This window comes from Mobula birostris, chromosome 6 (assembly GCF_030028105.1).
Source record: "Mobula birostris isolate sMobBir1 chromosome 6, sMobBir1.hap1, whole genome shotgun sequence".
In the NCBI taxonomy this organism is placed as follows: domain Eukaryota; kingdom Metazoa; phylum Chordata; class Chondrichthyes; order Myliobatiformes; family Myliobatidae; genus Mobula; species Mobula birostris.
Genome location: NC_092375.1, coordinates 92133863 through 92153038, shown reverse-complemented (window position 1 = coordinate 92153038; position 19176 = coordinate 92133863). Strand labels below are relative to the sequence as shown.

Genomic DNA, 19176 nt, shown 5'->3' with positions numbered 1-19176 from the left:
GCACCTCATCTTAGAAAGGATGTGCAGAAATTGGAGAGGGTTCAAAGGAGGTTCACGAAAATGATTCCAGGATTAAATGACTTGTCACATGAAGAGCGTTTGATGGCGCTGGGCTTGTATTCACTACAATTCAGAAGAATGAGGGATGATTTCATTGAAACCTAGCAAATGGTGAAACGCCTTGATAGAGTGGGTGTGGAGAGGATGTTTCCTGTGGTGGGAGAGTCTAAGATTAATGACTCAGAATGCAGGGACATCCTTTTAGAACGAGGACGATGAGGAACTTCCTTAGCCAGAGAGTGGTGAATCTGTGGAATTTTTTGCCATAGGAAGCTGTGAAGGCCAAGTCTTTATGTATATTTAAGGCAGAGGTTGATAGATTCTTGATTGGTCAGGCCATGAAGGGATTCAGGGAGGGAAGTCAGGAGATTGGGGATGAGAGGAAAATTTGATCAGTCATGATGAAATGGTGGAGAAGCTCGATGGGCCAAATGGCCTATTTCTGCTCCTATATTTTATCTGTTATGGTTATGTTAAAGTTGAATAAGATGTTGATGAGACCTAATTTGGAGTATTGTGTGCAGTTCTGGTCACTAATCTATAGGAAAGATGTAAATAAAATTGAAAGAGTGTAGGGAAAATTTACAAGGATGTTTCTGGAACTTGAGCACCAGAGTTATAAGGAAAAGTTGAATAGGTTAGGACTTTATTGCCTAGAGTGTAGGGGAGATTTGATAAAGGTATAGAAAATTATGATATTTCTTAAAGGTTGTGAGAGTCTCTGCCTCCACCACACTCTTGGACAGTACATACCAGAATCTAACCACCCTCTGGATGGAAAAAAAACTTCCCCAGATCCTCCTCCTGCCTCCTGCTCCATATATTAAACCCATGTTCTCTAGTTTTACACACCACTGATATGTGGGGGGGGGGGGGGAGGGTCATTATTCACACTACCCATGTCCCTCATAAGCTTGTCCATCTCTATTAGATCTGCCTGCACCCACCCTCCGCTCCTCTCCATCCTGGTGAATCTCCTCCAGTTCGGTAGAGTGGCCTCCACTTCCCTCCCCTACAGTGAACTGTCCTGGGGAGATACACGTAAGGTGGAATTATAGTGTGCTTCTTATTGTTACAACAGTTGTACATTTTGAAAAAATACTCCATGGGCTGTGAGTCCAGATGAGGAAGGGTGGAAGAGGGAAGAGTTGAAATGGTGACAGAGACTGGTGGAGTCTGGTATTTGTAGGAACAGATACAACCATCAGCTTTTGCAACTGAGCTGCACTCCCCCAATCCCACTTCAGCAATGGAACACCACGAAGCATCTCTTGCACGATCATGGATTTGATTGTGTTTTCTTTTGCATTAATGTCTTATTTTGCAATTTTTTTTCAACACTGTCTTGTATAATTTATACAGAATTTATAATCTATACGTTGATGCTTGAATCTACCTGCCAGTGACGTTTCTGCTAGTAAGTTTTTAATTGTACCTATACCTCACCATACTTGTGCATGTGACAATAAACTCAATTTGATTTGACATTTCTGAAGAGTCAAACAAACACTAAGCTAGTCCTAGGTTTAATATCATATCTGAAAAATGAACAGTGGAGCATCTCCTCAGCTCACACTGAAGTATTTGTCTGAAGTCTGAGCTCAGGTCTCTGGAGTGGGACTTGAACATGATCTTCAAAGATAAATTAAATATTTGGTGAGAATGTGAAAAGTACTGAGTCAAAGCAAACAAAATTCACAACTGTAGGGTAAATACCTCTCAGCTTGGTCACCCAGGGATCCAATGAAAATGGCAAAGGCATTAACTTGAGGATTGCAGGTCAGAGCCCGGGCAAACCTTGTGGAGCTGATACCATATCGCTCTAAGTTAGCATCACTCAGCACAATGACAAAATGTTCATCTGCCTCTTCTTTGGCAACCTCTTGGATGGCGTGTTCTGTTCCTTCAAGAGTGTGGTCTCCACTCATACAAAACTGGGCATGGGCATACATTGTCTAAAATAGAAAGACATTTATCAGTAACAGATCTCTCTCTCTCACACAAACTCCAAAGTGGAATGTACACCTCTGATATTGATAGGACTAGACTCTTGTGGTAATCTCTCACCAGTATTTCCTGTCAATAACTGAGCATGTGAATTGTTATTACAACTTTCACATGATTGGGAGTCACAGAGGAATACTGGCTGAAGGCACAGAGTGGGTGACATTGCAAGCGTGTCAGCAGGAATTGGGAGTTTGAGTGCAAATGAGAACTGGTATGATTTTGTTCAGCTGAATAAGCAGGCCAAGGAATGGCAATTGGGTTTTGATTCACTTAAATGTAAGGTGTTGCATTTTGCAAAGTCAAATCCACACTGGATGTGTTGTAGAACAAAATAACTTAGGAGTTCAGGTACATGGTTCCCTGAAAGTAGAAGCACATGTACACAGGGTAGTGAAGAAGGCTTTTGGTATGCTGGTCTTCATCAATCAGGGCCCTGACTATAGGACCTGGGAAGTCATGAAGCAGTTGTAACGAGCTGCTGGTGTAGCTGCACTTTAGTACTGTGTTCAGTTTTGATTGTCCTGATATAGGAGAGATGTTATTCAACTGAAAAGAGTTCAGAAAAGACTTATAAGGACATTGCCAGGACTTGAGGGACCAATTTATAGGGAGAAGATGGGCAGGCTATGACTTTTGCCATCTGAGCACAGACCAAGAGGTGATTTTATAGAGGTGTATAAAATTGTGATAACCATAGAGATAGTGAAGCTACTCATGTTTTTTTCCCAGGGTTGGAATATCAAGAACCAGAGGGTATATGTTTCAGATAAGAGGGGAACAATCACAGAAACTTGAGGGACAACTTGTTTTACACAGAGGGCAGTACGTAAGTGGAATGGACTGCCAGAGGAAGCAGCTGAGCCAGGTAAAATAACAACTTCTAAAAGGTAGTTGGACAGGTACAGTACATGGATAAGAAAGGTTTGGTAGGCTATAAGCTGGATAGACATCTCGGTCAGCATGGACTAGTAGGGCTGAAGGGCCTGTTTTCATGCTGTATGACTCTGTTGTTAGAGAGTCACAGATAGTAATGATCAAGAGGATCAGGATTTGTGCAGGATCCCTGGCTGTTTGTAATAATGAAACTGTAGAATGATTTGGATGTGGATAAAGAGGTATGGTCAGGAAATTTGCAGTTGACATGAATATTGATGGAGTTGTTAATAATCTGGAGAATAGTCTTAGGCTACAGATATTGATGTGATGATGAAATGGGCCTAGAAATGGCACAAGGAGTTCCATCCTGCTAAATGTGAGATGATGCATCTGGGAGCACTAATGGAGCTAGGACATACACCATGAACAATAGGTTCCTAGGGAACATCAAGGAATAACAGGACCAACGATGCTGCATCACTGCGTCGTACGAAAAATGTACTGCGGCAGGCAGGAAGGCTCTACAATGGGTAATTAAAATTCTGCAACACTTCACTGTATATACCATCAAGGGCATATATACAGAAAGGTAAAAGGTACAGAAAAAAGACCAGTAATATCATAAAGGATCTCACCTACCTTGATCATGGACTACTTGCTCCATTTCCATCAAGGAGGAGGCTACACAGCATCGACAGCAGGACCACTAGACTCAAAAACAGTTACTTTACCCAAGCAGTATGTCATGAACTCTTCAGACCAGTGCAGGGTGGTGGGCCCTTTCATGGGCCAAGTCCTTATTGAAGGAGGACTCTGCCATGTGTTTTGATATCAATTTAATTTTAAGAACTATGAGGAGGGTTTTCTTTCACCCTGCCGGGGATCCAGAGGCAGCTAAGAGACTCCTCCATTTGTGTAAGGGGTCTCGGTCCACTGCCGACTACTCAATTGAGTTCTGGACCCTGGCAGCAGAGAGTGGGTGAGACACGGAGGCATCGGTTGCCCTTTTTCAATGAGGATTAAATGACCAACTTAAGGATGTCCTAGTGACCACTGAACCAGTAGGAGATTTGGAGGAGCTTATGGATACGATTATTAGAATTGATAATTGCATGTCCAAGAGAAGGACAGAGTGGTGTAGCCAGTTCGCCCAGTGAGCTGGCTCTCAAAATCACCCAGTGCTTCCTCTGGTTCCACAATAAGACTCGACCCAGATTCTTGCAGTCTTCTCCAGAGCAGCCTATGCAATTGGGAAGAACCTGGCTCTGCCAGCAGAGAGGGACAGACATAAAGCAGAGAAGCTGCTTATTCTGTGGTAGGGCTGGCCGCTTTCAAGTATCTTGTCCCAAGTTGTTGGGAGAACTTCCAGGCTCATCCATTGAGGGGGGAACTGTGACCGTCTCTCCAGGTCCGACAAATTCCAGAGTGATGTTACCTTCCATGATGTCTTGGGGGGGGGGCATCAACATCCCCTTGGTAGTCTTTGGTTCGTCAGGGAATTTTTTAGATCTTGGACTGGCTGAGAGGATCCAAATTCCTTAATTATGTCTCAACCAGCCACTCACTGCTATGGCCCTGGACGGGAGACTGTTGGGACTTGGACAAATTTATTATCTTCCCGTTCCTCTCAAGTTACCAATTGGTATGCACAAGATGATGATTCCACCTTATTCACTCTCCAAATATTCCCTTAACCCTTGGTTACCTGTGGTTACTTTTCCACAATCCATGTATTAATTGGTCTTCTGGCATCATTTAGGGTTGGTCAACCTTAAGCCTGAATAATTGTCTTCCTAAAGTTTCCGAGATACCAGTCCAATTTTGAGGTGCCAGCATGATGTTTGACGATATCTGCTGTGGAGTCATTGGTCGTATGTCATTAGTTGCCTTCTGACTCCTCAGAACTGGAATCTAAGTCAACTGAGTTGTCTAGTGTGCCTCCAGGATATTTGGACTTGCTGGATGTATCTAGCAAGAAGACAGCCACAACGTTTCCTCCACATTGAGACTATGACTGCACTATTGACTTGCTACCAGGTACTTGTCCTACCCAGGGAGGCTCTATTCCTTATCCCTTCCAGAGAGACAAGCTATGAAGGAGTATGTTAAGGAGGCATTGGCATCTGGGTTTATTTGACTGTCCACTTCATCTACTGAAATAGAATTCTTTCTTGTATGTAAGAAGGATGGCGGATTGAGACCATGTATTGATTACAGGGGTCAGACTAAGTTTACTATTAAGAGCCGGTATCCACTCCCTCTTATGAATATGGCATTTGAACTACTACAGAGAGCAATGGTCTTCATGAAGCTTGATCTCTGGAATGCCTAAAACCTTATCTGGATTCGAAAGGAAGATGAATGGAAGACGGCTTTCAACACTCCCACTGGTCATGATGAGTATTTGGTGATGCCATTTGGCTTAGTGAACGCTTGAACGGTCTTTCAAAAGTTCATCAATGATGTACTCTGAGAAATGCTCAACCGTCCTGATAAAGGGTCTCGGCCTGAAACGTCGACTGTACCTCTTCCTAGAGATGCTGCCTGGCCTGCTGCGTTCACCAGCAACTTTCATGTGTGTAGCTCAACCACTTTGTATTTGTTTATTGGAATGATATTCTTATTTTTTCTCAATTGCTTCAGGAATGTGTACAATGTGTATAGCGTGTTTTTCAACATCTATTGGAGAATCAACCTTTTGTAATATTTGAGAAGGGAGAGTTCCACGTTCCCCAAGTTTCTTTCCTTGGATCTGCCACTTCCAGAGGGGATTTACAGAGGGACCCTGAGAAGACACATGCTGTACAGAACTGGCCACAGCCTATGTCGATTAAACAGTCCAACATTTCTTAGGGTTTGCCAGTTTCTATTGTTGCTTCATTCACAACTTCAGTTCTATTGCAGCTCCACTTACCAACCTTAGGGCCTTTGCATTGTATTCCAGAGGCAGAAACCGCTTTCTGTGACCTTAAAAACAGATTTACCACAGCCCTTCATCTGAACCTACCTTTTGTAGTGGAAGGTTGACACCTCGGACATTGTAGTAGGAACCAGGCTCTCTCAATGAACCATCTCTGACCAGAAATTACATCCATGTGCTATCTTTTCAAAACATCTCTCTCCTGCCAAGGGGATCTATAATAATGGCAACAGGGAGTTGCGTGCTGTGCTTGAAGAATGGAGACATTGGTTGAAGGGGGCAAATCCTGTGACCCTGTCTGTCTACTTCCCGCAGATGTGCTTATATCCAAGAAGCAAGGAGGCTGAACTCCTGGCAGGCAAGTTGGTCATTGTTTTTCAATTAGTTTAATTTTACTATAACTTACAGACCTTGGTGTGGCGCGTGGCCAAGTGGTTAGGGCGTTGGACTAGCGATCTGAAGGTTGTGGGTTCAAGCCTTGGCCAGGGCCGCGTGTGTGTCCTTGAGCAAGGCACTTAACCACACAATGCTCTACTCTACCCAGCTGAGAATGGGTACCGGCAAAAATGCTGGGGGTTAACCTCCTGATAGACTGGCATCCTACCCGGGGGGGGGGGGAGTCTCGTACTCTCAGTCGCTTCACGCCACGGAAACCGACATAAACACTGGCCTGATGGGCCACAAGGCTCGTGACAGACTTTAACTTTAACTTACAGACCTGGTTCCAAGAATCAGAAACCGGACACACTCTCTAGACAGTTTGATACACCCGACAAGGAAGAAGTACCAGAGACCATTCTTCCCAGTTCAAGGCTGATGGTTCCTATTAGATGGGAGATCAATTCTATTGTGTGAAAGGCCCAGGAACAACATGCAGTCGATCCAGGCAATGGGCCTCCTGGCTGTATCTTCATTCCTGACCTGGTTTGCTCCAAGGTATTGAATTGGGAACATGCCTCTAACGTGGTCAGGCGCCCTGGAATTTCACATACATTAGAATTCATTAAGAGGCAATGCTGGTGGCTAGGCATAACCAAGGACATCAAGGACTATGACTGACATGCAATGTGTATGCCTGAATAAGGAACCTAGATCACTACTCCAAGGTCTCTTACAACCTTTACCTATTCCCACTCGTCCCTGGTCTCATATTTCGATGTATTTTTATCACTTTTCTTTCTCCATCACGGGGGAATACTGTTATTATGGTTGTGGTGAACCAATTCTCAAAGGCAAGCCACTTTGTTCCTCTCCCCAAACTTTTTACAGCTTCGGTGAAGGCCAATTTTATGTTATGAAATATTTTCTGGGTACATGGTTTGCCTGGGATATTGTCTCAGACCATGGTCTGCAATTCACATCTCAATTCTGGAAGGCCTTTTGTCAACTTGTTAGGGATGCAGTTAGCCTATCCTCTGAGTTCCACCCACAAACCAATGGGCAAACAGAGACATCAACCTTATCTAACTGGGTACCCTGAACCTATTTAACAATGTGATCTTGTCTAATTAGGATCTTAATTTCATTCACCCTCCTTGGCCCCACATTCCACATTTTTATCAACAAAAATCCATTAAACCTCAGGTTTAAAATCATCTGTTGACTTGCCATATATTTCTTAAGGTTCAGACCTGATTCAGGGAATCTTGACAACAGAAACCGATTTCAGCCATACTCAAATTACCTTAATAATCCGCAGTCTCTCCTTGTTGTTTCTGGGAAGATGTTCACTTCGGACTAGTTCGATGTTGAATCCATCTCCTGAGTGACCAACAATGTCATACTGAAAAGATAAAATAAACCATCAGATAGAGTAATTTTCTTTCCTTTAATCAGTGCAAGGTCACAATAAAAGCCAGCTTTTTCTGTTCGTTCCTAAATACAACTGAACACATGGCAGTGAACCACCTCACCGCACGTGGTATTTTTTCAATCACCAACTGCTGGAGGAACTCAGCTGGTCAGGCAGTATCTGTGGAGGAAATAGCAGCTAATGTTTCAGGGTAAGACCCTTCATCTGCTCTTGAGCCTAAACATTAACAATAAAGCAATTATCTCTATAAGGGCCTCTGCCATTTCTTCTCTAGCTTCCCACAAAATCCAGGAATGCATTTGGTTTGGCTCTGGAGATTTATCCATCTGAATACACCGTATAGCTGCAAATACTTCCTCCCTGGTAAAATGCACCTTCCCTTATCTCATGAGTAACCATGATTTTATTCTCACTAAGCACCCAAGAGAAGCATTTGTTAAAAATCCAACCCATCTCCTGTGGTTTGAGCCAAAGATGGACCTGCTGATCTCTAAAGGGACGTACTCTCTCCCAAGCCACTCTAAGGGGAGCTACTCTTAATATAGCTTTAGAATCTCGTGGGATTTTCTTTAAACTTATCTGTCAGATCTTTCTCATAGACAGGGCAGAGAGAGGATAAGTTGGTAAATTATAGCTTTCTCCTTCCAAATCCTTAGGTGGAAAAAAGACATGAAAGATATTTACTTATTTTATTTACTTAGAGAAAGAGCACAGAATAGGCCCTTCTGGCCCTTCAAGCTGTGCCACACAGCAATCCCTGACAGCCCAGAATTAACCCTAACCTAATCATGGGAAAATTTACAGTGACCAATTAGCCTACCCCTGTATGTCTTTGGACTGTGGGAGGAATTGGAGCACCCGGAGAAACGCCTGCATTACACAGGAAGGAGTACAGAGACTCCTTACAGATTGAAACTCAGATCGGAACTCTTGACTCCTCAAGCTGTAATAGCAGTGTGCATCCACTACTCTACCGTGCCACTCCAATGACGAATGCCAGCTTCCTGCCACACTGAAGCCATCTCTTTACAATTACTGTAGAGCTGACAACACATTAGAATGATTACAGACAGGATGAAGAGGAGTTTAGTGGGCAAAGATACCTCTAGACAGGTGGATGGAATTAAGATACAGATCTGCAGTGATCGAACTGAAAGACAGAACTGGTGACAAGGGTGTGAACATCCTCCCACTGCTCCTACATTAATGTAGCAATTGTCCAGATGTAGATAGGGCAGGTGTGGGTGCAGACAACATTTGCAAGTTGCTACTGAAGGCAAGTACAGAGTGGGTGAGATAATCTAGGTTAAAGGTTAGATCTGGTGATATCTGGAACACAACAGTGTAAAAGGTGATGCAAGGATTCAAAGTAAAGTTGAAACAATCTAGAGAAATTGAAGCACCATAATATATCTGAAATATCAGTAGACAGAATAGAAGTGTGCAGTCTGGAAATCTCAGTATACAATTTCAAATTAAAACAAGAAAAGAAATTACATTTCTGGACCTGGATGGTCCTTAGTAGTTTAAGACCAAATAAATACATTCAAAGTGTATTGTCATTGCAACGTAGAGAACACAAAAAAATTCTTAACAGCAATATCCAGAATCAACAATGGTACAAAATGGAAACAGGCCCTTGGGCCCACTGAGTTCAGGCTGACAATCAAGCATTCACTTACACTTCATTTTATTCTCTCAATATTCCCATCAACTCATCCCAGCCACTGCCCTCCACCACTCCCTTCCCAGGTTCTACCGTCCATCCTCACAATAGGGGTGACTTACAATGGCCAATTCACCCACACACCTTTGGAATATGGGTAGAAACCAGAGAATTGAAGAAATCCTCTCCGTGACTTCCTGAATCCCTATAACCCTCTGAGATATCTGCACTACTCCAAATTAATCACTCTGTTTGTAGCAACCTTGTCTTTGAGAGCAACAAATGCAGTAGGTGACGTTGGATGAGGTGCATATGAATTTTACCTCACCTGGAAAGGCCGTTGGATGGTGGGAATGAGTGATAGAAGTGTGTGTGCAGTTATTAAACATTAAACATTTAATGGAGCTATTCAACAGTTTAATAGATGTCCCTTTAGAACTATGATGAAAAGGAATTAATTTACCCAGAGGGTGGTTAATCTATGGAATTCATTGCCACAGACAGATGTGGAGGCAAAGTCATTGGGTATACATAAAGCAGAATTTGATAGGTTCTTGATTAGTCAGGGTGTCAAAGGCAGAAGAATGGGTTTTTGAGGGATAATAAATTAGCCATGATGGATGGTGGAGCAGACTTGATGGGCTGAATGGCCTAATTCTGCTCCTATGTCTTATGGTAAATCAGGCATCATTCAACATGCCTCAAGTTCAAGCCAGTCATCAGAAGTTTTTTGATCTTGACAACATTATCTCCTCCTGAATTTCATTAATATTCAAAAGGTCTGTATTTGCAATTCTGATTTGTGTATGATTTTAAGCAGTTCATGCACTTTCGGTCTTGCTCACCACTCTTCTACACGTTTCCAGCAAGTACCTTCAAATGAGCACCTGATCTTCTCAAATCCTGGCAGGAAACCTGCTGTGCTTATCCAATCTTGGGAGACTCCAGATCCTTGAATGTGCTGGACTCTTAACTGACCCCTTAATCCAAGGGGAAATTAGGGAAGAGTAGTAAATAAATGCATTGCCAGTGTTGTCTGCATCACAGGTGGGTGTGAACACATAAAAGTAAAATCTAAAGGTGGTTTGTACATGGTCATCTAGCATGGCAACAAGCCTTGCAGCCCAACATATCCATACCCAGCAAGATACCCATCAAAACACCCCATTTGACCTATATCCCTTTAAACCTTTCCTACCTGCCAAAGTGTCTTTTAAATTATATTATTCTATCTGCCTCAACCATAGAGCCCTACAGCACACCTTAAAAGGACCTTTAGAACATTTAGTCTGTACTTACTGCCCATTACCCACTGGCATGTAGGGCAGCAATGAAGGTCCTCCATCTCTGGTAGTGTTCAGGACTTCCTTCATCAAGTCGGTAGCTTCCTCTTAGCTTTCACTACAGTCAGTCATGGTTTGGACTAAGGAATACCATCACAATCAGATGTAGAAGGATTCGTCATTGCTGTTTCTGTAACAATTTTGTTTTACCATTCAGGGTTGTTAGCCCAAAGCTGAACCCCCGAACCCAGAGGACCCATGACCACTGTTAGTCTGGCCTCTACCCTTTGACCTGTTTGGCATGGGTAACCCTACCACGAGTCAAAGTGTAAAGCCCTGGCTCCAGCCAACATAGCTCTCTGGGTCATTAAGGCACGCAAGCCTCCAAACCACAACAAGGTTGTGGTCCTCTTGGAGGACATTTAGTTTGTGCCAACTATTATTCTGCCTAGTCCCACTGACCCACACCGGGACGGTAGCCCTCCATATTCCCTCCTCCCCCATCCATGTACATATCCAACCTTCTCTTAAATGTTGCAATCGAACCCACATCCACCACTTCCACTGGCAGCTCGTTCCACACTCTCACCACCCTCTGAGTGAAAAAGCTCCCCCCCAGGTTCCACTTCAATATTTTACATTTCACCCTTAACCTATGGCCTCTAGTTCTAGTCTCATCCAACCTCGGTAGGTGAAAAAACCTGCTTCTCTGGCGGTTCGTTCCATATACCCACCACTCTCTGTGTGAAAGGGTAGTGGGGAAATCCCTCAGGTTCTTACTAAATCTTTCCCCCCTCTCACCTTAAAATCTTTGCCTCTGGTTCTTGAATCTTCTACTCTGGGAAAAAGACTGCGTCCATTCACCCTTTATACATCTCTATAAGGTTACCGCTCAGTCTCCTACGCTCCTACGATTACAAATTGACCACCTTGCATCATCCTTCAGCACAGCATTGGATAGTTGGTTTGTGTTATCACCAATCGAGGCTCTCATCCTCTCTGCAGTTAACACCCTACTCCTGATAACTTTAACCATATCCTCAGGTAGATTTATTTTCACATCCATTCACAACTAATGTAGATTGTATGGTGCTGTGGTTACTGAACAGCAGGGTTGATCTACCTTTGGTTAAGGTCAGAGATCTTGATTAAGAAAGGTTCACGAGTTGAGAAAAGGATCAATGTCAGTGAATAGTGGTGCTTACTGTAACAGTAACATGCTTATAGAGACACAGTAAGTTACACTTGGCTGTGAATCTCACGGACAGCAATGTTACAACATGACACCTTTGGCAGGAAACTGGTTTGATAAATTGTTTAAAGAGCAATGGCCTTCTTCACAATGATAAGCAGCATCTTAGTGTGGATAGCATATTGTGTTAAAAGGAATATCATTTGGAACACAGCTTTAGTAATCTACCTTCTCAATATGGCTAATCTATAAAACAGCTTAAGGCCGAACATATTGTGGCGAACATTTGGTCCATAATGACAGACGAGGAAGCTCTATCACACAACAACGGTTTTATCGTGATAAACACAAAATAGACCAGGCACCATGACCCAGAGAGTGAACCCAACCAGTCTCACACAGACAGGGAAGGTGACCATCACACACCCCAGTTACAGTTCAGGTGACCCAGAAATACACAAGCAAATAACGGTATAACCCACGCTAAAATGTAACAATAAACGAACTGGAATTTCCCAACATAATCCCACAAAAGCATTTTAACACAAGAACAATAAACAGTACTGGTCATTGGAAATGCAGGGGCGGCTGTCGACCATGCCCCCACCCAGAACATCACACTGCCCTCACCCAAGGGGTCAGCTGTCCCCGGCAACCCCAGAGTCCACAGCGAGGTCCAAAAGTTCTGGTGAGCTTGGACACTGCCACGTGGATTTTGTGGGGCAAGAGGCAGGGCACCCGGAGTGCCAGTTCCTTCCTCCAGCCTCGCTGGGTTAGTGGTGGCCAAGAGCTGACACGGTGCCAGCTGGTCCCGGTGCAACATGACTGCCTTCTGCTGCTCAGGTAACCGCACCCGATATACCACATCAGAGATGCGGTCGAGCACCTCTCCCAGCCCCTTCCAGTTGCATCCAAGCCTGGGGGATAGTCCCTTCTTCCAGGAGGGGCAGTAGACACTTACTGGGGCCCTTACCATGTACTACATTGGTACCCCAGACTGTTGGCCCGGCCCCTTCTGGGACATGCAGGCGTCGCAGCCATGCACAAACAGCTCCGCGTCCTGCCTGTACCCAGGCCACTAGAAGTGTTCACGCAGCCTGCCCAATGCCTTTGCAACTCTGAGATGGCCAGCCCCCACCAGCCCATGCACCGACCGCAACACCGTAGTGTGGAGCCCCCGGGGACCACCAGCTGCAGGAGTCTGTCACCATCGGACAACTGCCTCCGCCTGAACAGCAACCCGTCGTGCTCCCCACAGTGGGTACCAGGCCTTGGTCTCGGGGTGCAGGGCGGAGACCTCTGCCCACTCCGGCCTTTGTCCCATAGTCAGCCATTCCCTCACCCGGGCCAACACGGGGTCGCTCACCTGTTCGCTGCCCAGCTGCTGGTCCGCGGTGGGGAGGTGGTTGCTGGCTGTCACCTGAAGCGCTGTCACTGTCGCTTGTCCCTGGTTCAGCTGTGTTGCGGTGGACCGCTGCCGGGTGTGCTGCACCGCCTCGGGCCGCTGTGAAACCGGTGGTGGTTGCTGCTCCCGCTGGGACCGCTTCCTGGAGCTGCCCTCGGAGAGCCACAGCTTCAGCGCTGAGGTAGAGTGTTGCCCCCAACATATTCACATGGGCCCCCCAGCGGGGCAGCAGGTCCAGGCCAAGGATGCAGGACTCTCAGATGTCGGCGAGCCACACCTCGTGCTCCACTGTGTTTCTCCCCACTGCGACGTGCAGCCTCCTCTTCCCTCACATCGGCGCACGGTCACCTGTGACTGTTGCCAGCTGGACCACCGTCATTGTCCACCCAGGCGGGGATAGCTGGTCCGTGTTGGGGAGAACACCAGGACGGATGAAAATTACGGTTGACCCCATCTCCACCAACACACGGCATCTGATGCCTCCATCACTCAGTCCACGTATAAGCCTCGCTCTTCACCAAAACGGCCCACCCGGAGGGGTGACAACGGGGGGGGGGGGGTTCTGCTGGAGGATTCGGACGGCACTGCCCACTTGGCGTTTCCCGGTGGCTGCGCTGAGCTGTGGCGTGGTGCTGGTACGGGGGCAGCCCCAGGCCAAATAACCTACCACACCACACCGGTAGCAGAGATCGTATCATGGCCCGCAGTGGGGTCTGCGTGGCGGTGGTCGGACCCGTCTCACATGCTCCTCCTCGTCAGTTTCCTCCTCCGCCTTGGTGACACAAGCCCGGGCTCGCTGCATGCGGGGTGATGCTGGAACACTTTGGAGGCCTTTGCCCTCCAAAGGCGTGGCGGGCAAGCTCTTCCTGGGCCGCGGGAGGTAGCCACGCAGAGTACAGTGGCGGAGATCAGCTGCTAATGCCCCAGGCTTTCTTCCCCACGGCGCCGTCTGCTGCTCAATTCTTCCCTCATTGCTTCCGCCCACGGCCTCTGCTTGTCACGCCGCTTCAGCGCCACTACGAGCGCCCTTAGTCACGCTGCTCCGCTGGCGTTAGGTCGAGGAGGGCCCGCAGGGCATCTCCCTCCAGTGCCAGGGCAAGGTGCACCGCTGTCTTGGTGGGGCTCTACCCGTTGTGCTGTGTGGCGAGTTTGACTTGCGCCAGGTAAGGTTCTAGGCAGCTGGTACTGTTGTATCTGGGGAGCTTCAGGGTGGACCTTGAGGTGCAAATCGTCGAGGCCCTTTGATCTTCCTGTTGCTCCGGCAGTGTCTGCCATGGTGCCCATCCTCCCATGGCTACGGCGTCTTGGGTGTCCCGATATGGGTTGCTACGGAGGCGAGTGATGCGCACCACTCTGTCCCCCGGCTGGGGAGCCTAGATACGCTCGCTCCATCGGGGCTCCCTGGGAAGGCACGATGCTCGGTCCCTCGTCTTATTCCCCGGGTCTTAAGGCACTCTATCTGCCATTGTAGCTCTTCAATCTCATCTTCGATCTCCTCAATCTGGCATCCCACTCCTGACACCAATGTGGCGAGCATTTGGTCCATAATGACAGATGAGGAAGCTCTTTGAACTCAACAAACGTTTTATTGTGATAGACACAAAACAGACTGGGCACCTTGACCCGGAAAGTGAACCCAACCAGTCTCACACAGACGGGGGAGGTTACCATCACACACCCCAGTTACAGTTACAGTTCAGGTGACCCACAAATACACAAGCAAATGAACTGGAACGTCCCACCGTAAGCCCACAAAAGCATTTTAACACAAGAACAGTAAACAGTGCTGGTCATTAGACATGCAGGGCAGGCTGTCGACCACGCTGCCACCCAGAACATCACAATGTGTTAAAAGGAAACATCAGAAGCAAACATGTTTATTATTTTGATAGAACAGGAAGGAATGAATTGTTTTCACTGTAAGAATGGTTGGCAACCAAGTGATGAGCAGGTTTAAAATGATCGGTAAAAAAGTTCCCAGACCATTTATGCACTGAGCTAAAATCGTCTGGGATTCACTCTGTGATACACTGTATTGTATAATATGGGATCTAATGTATTATTGTACTCATAGTGCACTCTATTATACAGTCCATGTTGTTCCGTATTATGTAGTCCTGGTGCTCTGTATTGTATAGAGAGGGATGTTCTATATTGTATAGTCCTGGTGCTCTGTATTGTATAGACAGGGATGTTTTGTATTATAAGGTCCCGGTGCACTGTATTGTATAGATAGGGATGTTCTGTACTATATAATCCTGGTGCTCTGTATTGTATAGACTGTGATGTTCTGTATTGTATAGTCCTGGTGCTCTGTATTGTATAGACAGGGATGTTCTGTATTATATAGTCCCGGTGCTCTGTATTGTATAGACAGGGATGTTCTGTATTATATAGTCCCGGTGCTCTGTATTGTATAGACAGGGATGTTCTGTATTATACAGTCCTGGTGCTTTGTACTGTATAGACAGGGATGTTCTGTATTATATAATCCTGGTGCTCTGTACTGTATAGACTGTGATGTTTTGTATTGTATAGACTGGGATGTTTTGTATGATATAGTCCTGGTGCTCTGTATTGTTTAGACAGGGGTGTTCTGTATTTTATAATCCTGGTGCTCTGTACTGTATAGACAGGAATGTTCTGTAATGTATAGACTGGGATGTTCTGTATTATATAGTCCTGGTGCTCTGTATTGTATAGACAGGGATGTTCCGTATTATATAGCCCTGGTGCTCTGTATTGTATAGACTATGATGTTCTGTATTATATAGTCCTGGTGCTCTGTATTGTATAGACAGGGATGCTCTGTATTATATAGTCCTGGTGCTCTGTATTGTATAGACAGGGATGTTCTGTATTATATAGTCCTGGCGCTCTGTATTGTATAGACTGTGATGTTCTGTATTGTATAGACAGGGATGTTCTGTATAGTATAGACTGTGATGTTCTGTACTGTATAGTCCTGGTGCTCTGTATTGTATAGACAGGGATGTTCTGTATTATATAGTCCCAGTGCTCTGTATTGTATAGACAGGGATGTTCTGTATTGTATAGTCCTGGTGGCTCTGTATTGTGTAGTCTGGGAGGAACTGTACTCTTGTAGTCCTGTACACTGTGTTGTGTAGTCTATGATGTACAGTATTATGTTTCCTGGTGCACTGTACTGTATAGTCTGGGATGTAATCTATTATACAGTCAGATATGAACATAATACAGATGTGATGCACTATTATGTAGAATGAGATCTACTTAAGTATATGTTCTGTGACCCAATGTACTACACAATCCCCAAAGTCTAAAATCAGAATCAGATTCATTATGACTGGTTGACAAGATGTGAAGTTCGTGGTTTTCCAGCAGCAGTACAGAGCAAATATTTAAATTTCCTATAAATTACTAAAATAATATCGTACCAGTAATAGGAATAACACGGTCGAGTTCATGGACAGTTCAGAGATCTGACAGCGGAGGGGGAGCTGTTTCTGAATTGCTGAGTGTGGGTCTCAGGCTCCTGTACCTCCTCCACGATGGCTGAAATGCACTGAGTTATACCGTCTGTAATCCACTATACTATACAGTCTGGATGCACTCCGCTATAGTATGCGATATACCATATTATATAGTCCTGGCCTATTATATTATATAGTTTGGCATATGATTATACTGTCTAGGATTAACAGCATTATATACGTAGTTCTGATGTGCATCAGTCTTCAAGATGAAAATGGAGAGATGGTCGAGAGAACCAATGTGCTATCTGTTTAGAAAAAACACGTGATTGGAAAGTTCTCCTATATACTTAGTTCTGTCTGTTTACCTCATCTTTTCAATCCACCCCTGCCCAGAGTGGGCTTTACCTTTAACTTCTGTTCATAGTTTTCAAAGGCTTCCAAGACCATACAGACAGCCTCCATGGAGCGCTCCAGTCTGCCATCAAGTCCGTTAAAGCGATACATGCTGCCGGAGACATCCACAAGGAGTCGCAGGCGCTTGGGTTTCTGCTGGGGGCTTCCAAGCTGTAAAGCAAACAGAATGTGCTTGGTTAGAACAAGGCAAATAACATCCTTTATAACACACAGGGAAGGTGGAGAACCTGTGGATTTATCCCAGACAGTAATACACGGGAGTACATTTTTCCCCACCACCTCCGCACCCTGTGGGCAGTACGTCCAATTTAGTTGGAGGTGGCTTAAAACACTATGAAAGAAACTTAATTTGGATTGGCCTGCATGAATGTAGTAATCTGGTGCTGGTTCTTAAAGAAGCAAGATTATTATTAACATAAGAAATTATGCAGGTGCTGGAAATCTTGCTCACTGCAGACTAAGTGCTAGAGAAACTCTGCAAGTCAGACAGCATCTATGGAGGGGTATAAGCAATCGACATTTTGTAATGAGACCCTTCATCAGGACTAGAAAGAAAGCAGGAAGAAGCCAGAATGGTAAGGTACAGAGAAAAGGAGGAGTACAAGCTGGCAGGTTATAGGTGAGATCAAGTGAGAGGGAAGGTTGATGGGTGAGGGTGGAGGAGTTAAGTAAGAAGCTGGGAGGTGACAGGTGTAAGAGGTAAAGTCCTGAAGAAGAAGGAATCTGATAGGAGAGGAGAGTGGATCACTGGAAAAACAGAAGGAGAAGGGCATCAGAGGGAGGTGATGGGCAGGTGAGAAGAGAAGAGATAAGAGGAGACCCAGAATGGAGAATGCAAAAAGAGAGAAGTAGGAGGGATAAATTAAAGAGGAGAGCCAGAATGGAGAGTGCAAAAAGAGAGAAGTGGGAAGGATAAATTACTGGAAGTATAAGGAATTGATTTTTAAACCACGAGGTTGGCGGGTACACAGATGGAATATGAGGTGCTGCTCCTCCAATCTGAGTGTGGCCTCATCCTGGCAGTACAGGAGGCCATGGACAGAAATGTCGGAATGAGAATGGGAAGTCAAATTGAAATGTGTGGCCACTGGGAAATCACACTTTTTGTGGTGGATAGAACAAAAGATTTATAAAAATCATTTCAACACCCCTCCCCATTCCCACACTGACTTGTCTGTCCTTGGCCTTCTCCACTACCAGCCTGAGGCCAAACACAAAACAGAGGAATAGCTCCTCATATTCCTCCAACAGTATGAACAATGAGCATTGATCTGCCGAACAACTCAGCAAGTCAAATAGCATCTGTGTGGGGAAAGGAATTCTTGCCACTTTGAAATGAAATTCTGCATCTGAATATTTATTTCAGAGATAAATATTAAAGACTAGTTTAATTTGTCACATGTACATCAAAACATACAGTAAAATTTGTTTGTTTTAACAACACAGTCTGAGAAAGTGCTGCGGGAGCCCGTAGGTGTCAGCATGCTTCCAGAGCCAACATAGCTTGCCTACAAGTTACTAACCCTAACCCATAGATCTTTAGAATGTGGGTGGAAACCAGGGCACCCAGAGGAGAGCTATACAGGTATAGGGAAAAGGTACAAGCTCCTTACAGACAACGGTGAAAATGAAGCTGGGTGGCCGGGGATGTAATAGCATTACGCTAACCGCTATGCTATGTGCTTAGACAACTCTGCTCCTCTCTCTTCTTCTGATCTACGTAGATCCTTTCACAGACCTCCCTCTTTCCAACCCCTCCTTTCCCCTCCCCACCTGATTTCCCACACACTCAAACCACTCAGAACCACCCCACCCCCGCTCCACTATCTGTCCACCATTCCCTGCCCCCCCCACCTGGTTCCACTCACAACCTTCCTTTCTCATTTGTTGTCTCCACCAATCACCTTCCACCCTCTGTCACTATCTCCACCCTTCCCTCCCAAACCTGGGTCCATCTGTCCATCATCCCACTCCTCACCTATCATGTGCCAGCTCCTGCCTGAACCCTCTCTTTCACTTCTTTATACTGATTAGCTCCCCTTTTACCCCTTAGTCTTGTTGGGGGTCTTGACCTGAAATATTGAC

General features: G+C 45.4%; 1 protein-coding gene across 2 annotated transcripts in view; it reads right to left on the bottom strand.

Annotated features, from left to right (window-relative positions):
- Positions 1–19176, bottom strand: part of vwa8 (von Willebrand factor A domain containing 8) — a 481708-nt gene that overhangs the window by 24964 nt on the left and 437568 nt on the right. For both annotated transcript variants that reach the window (XM_072260837.1, XM_072260836.1), the window contains exons 42-44: positions 17083–17241; positions 7548–7646; positions 1777–2015 (exon numbers count right to left, since the gene is read on the bottom strand). In XM_072260837.1, the coding sequence (XP_072116938.1) occupies positions 1777–2015; positions 7548–7646; positions 17083–17241 (497 nt within the window). The remainder of the gene's footprint in view (positions 1–1776; positions 2016–7547; positions 7647–17082; positions 17242–19176) is intronic.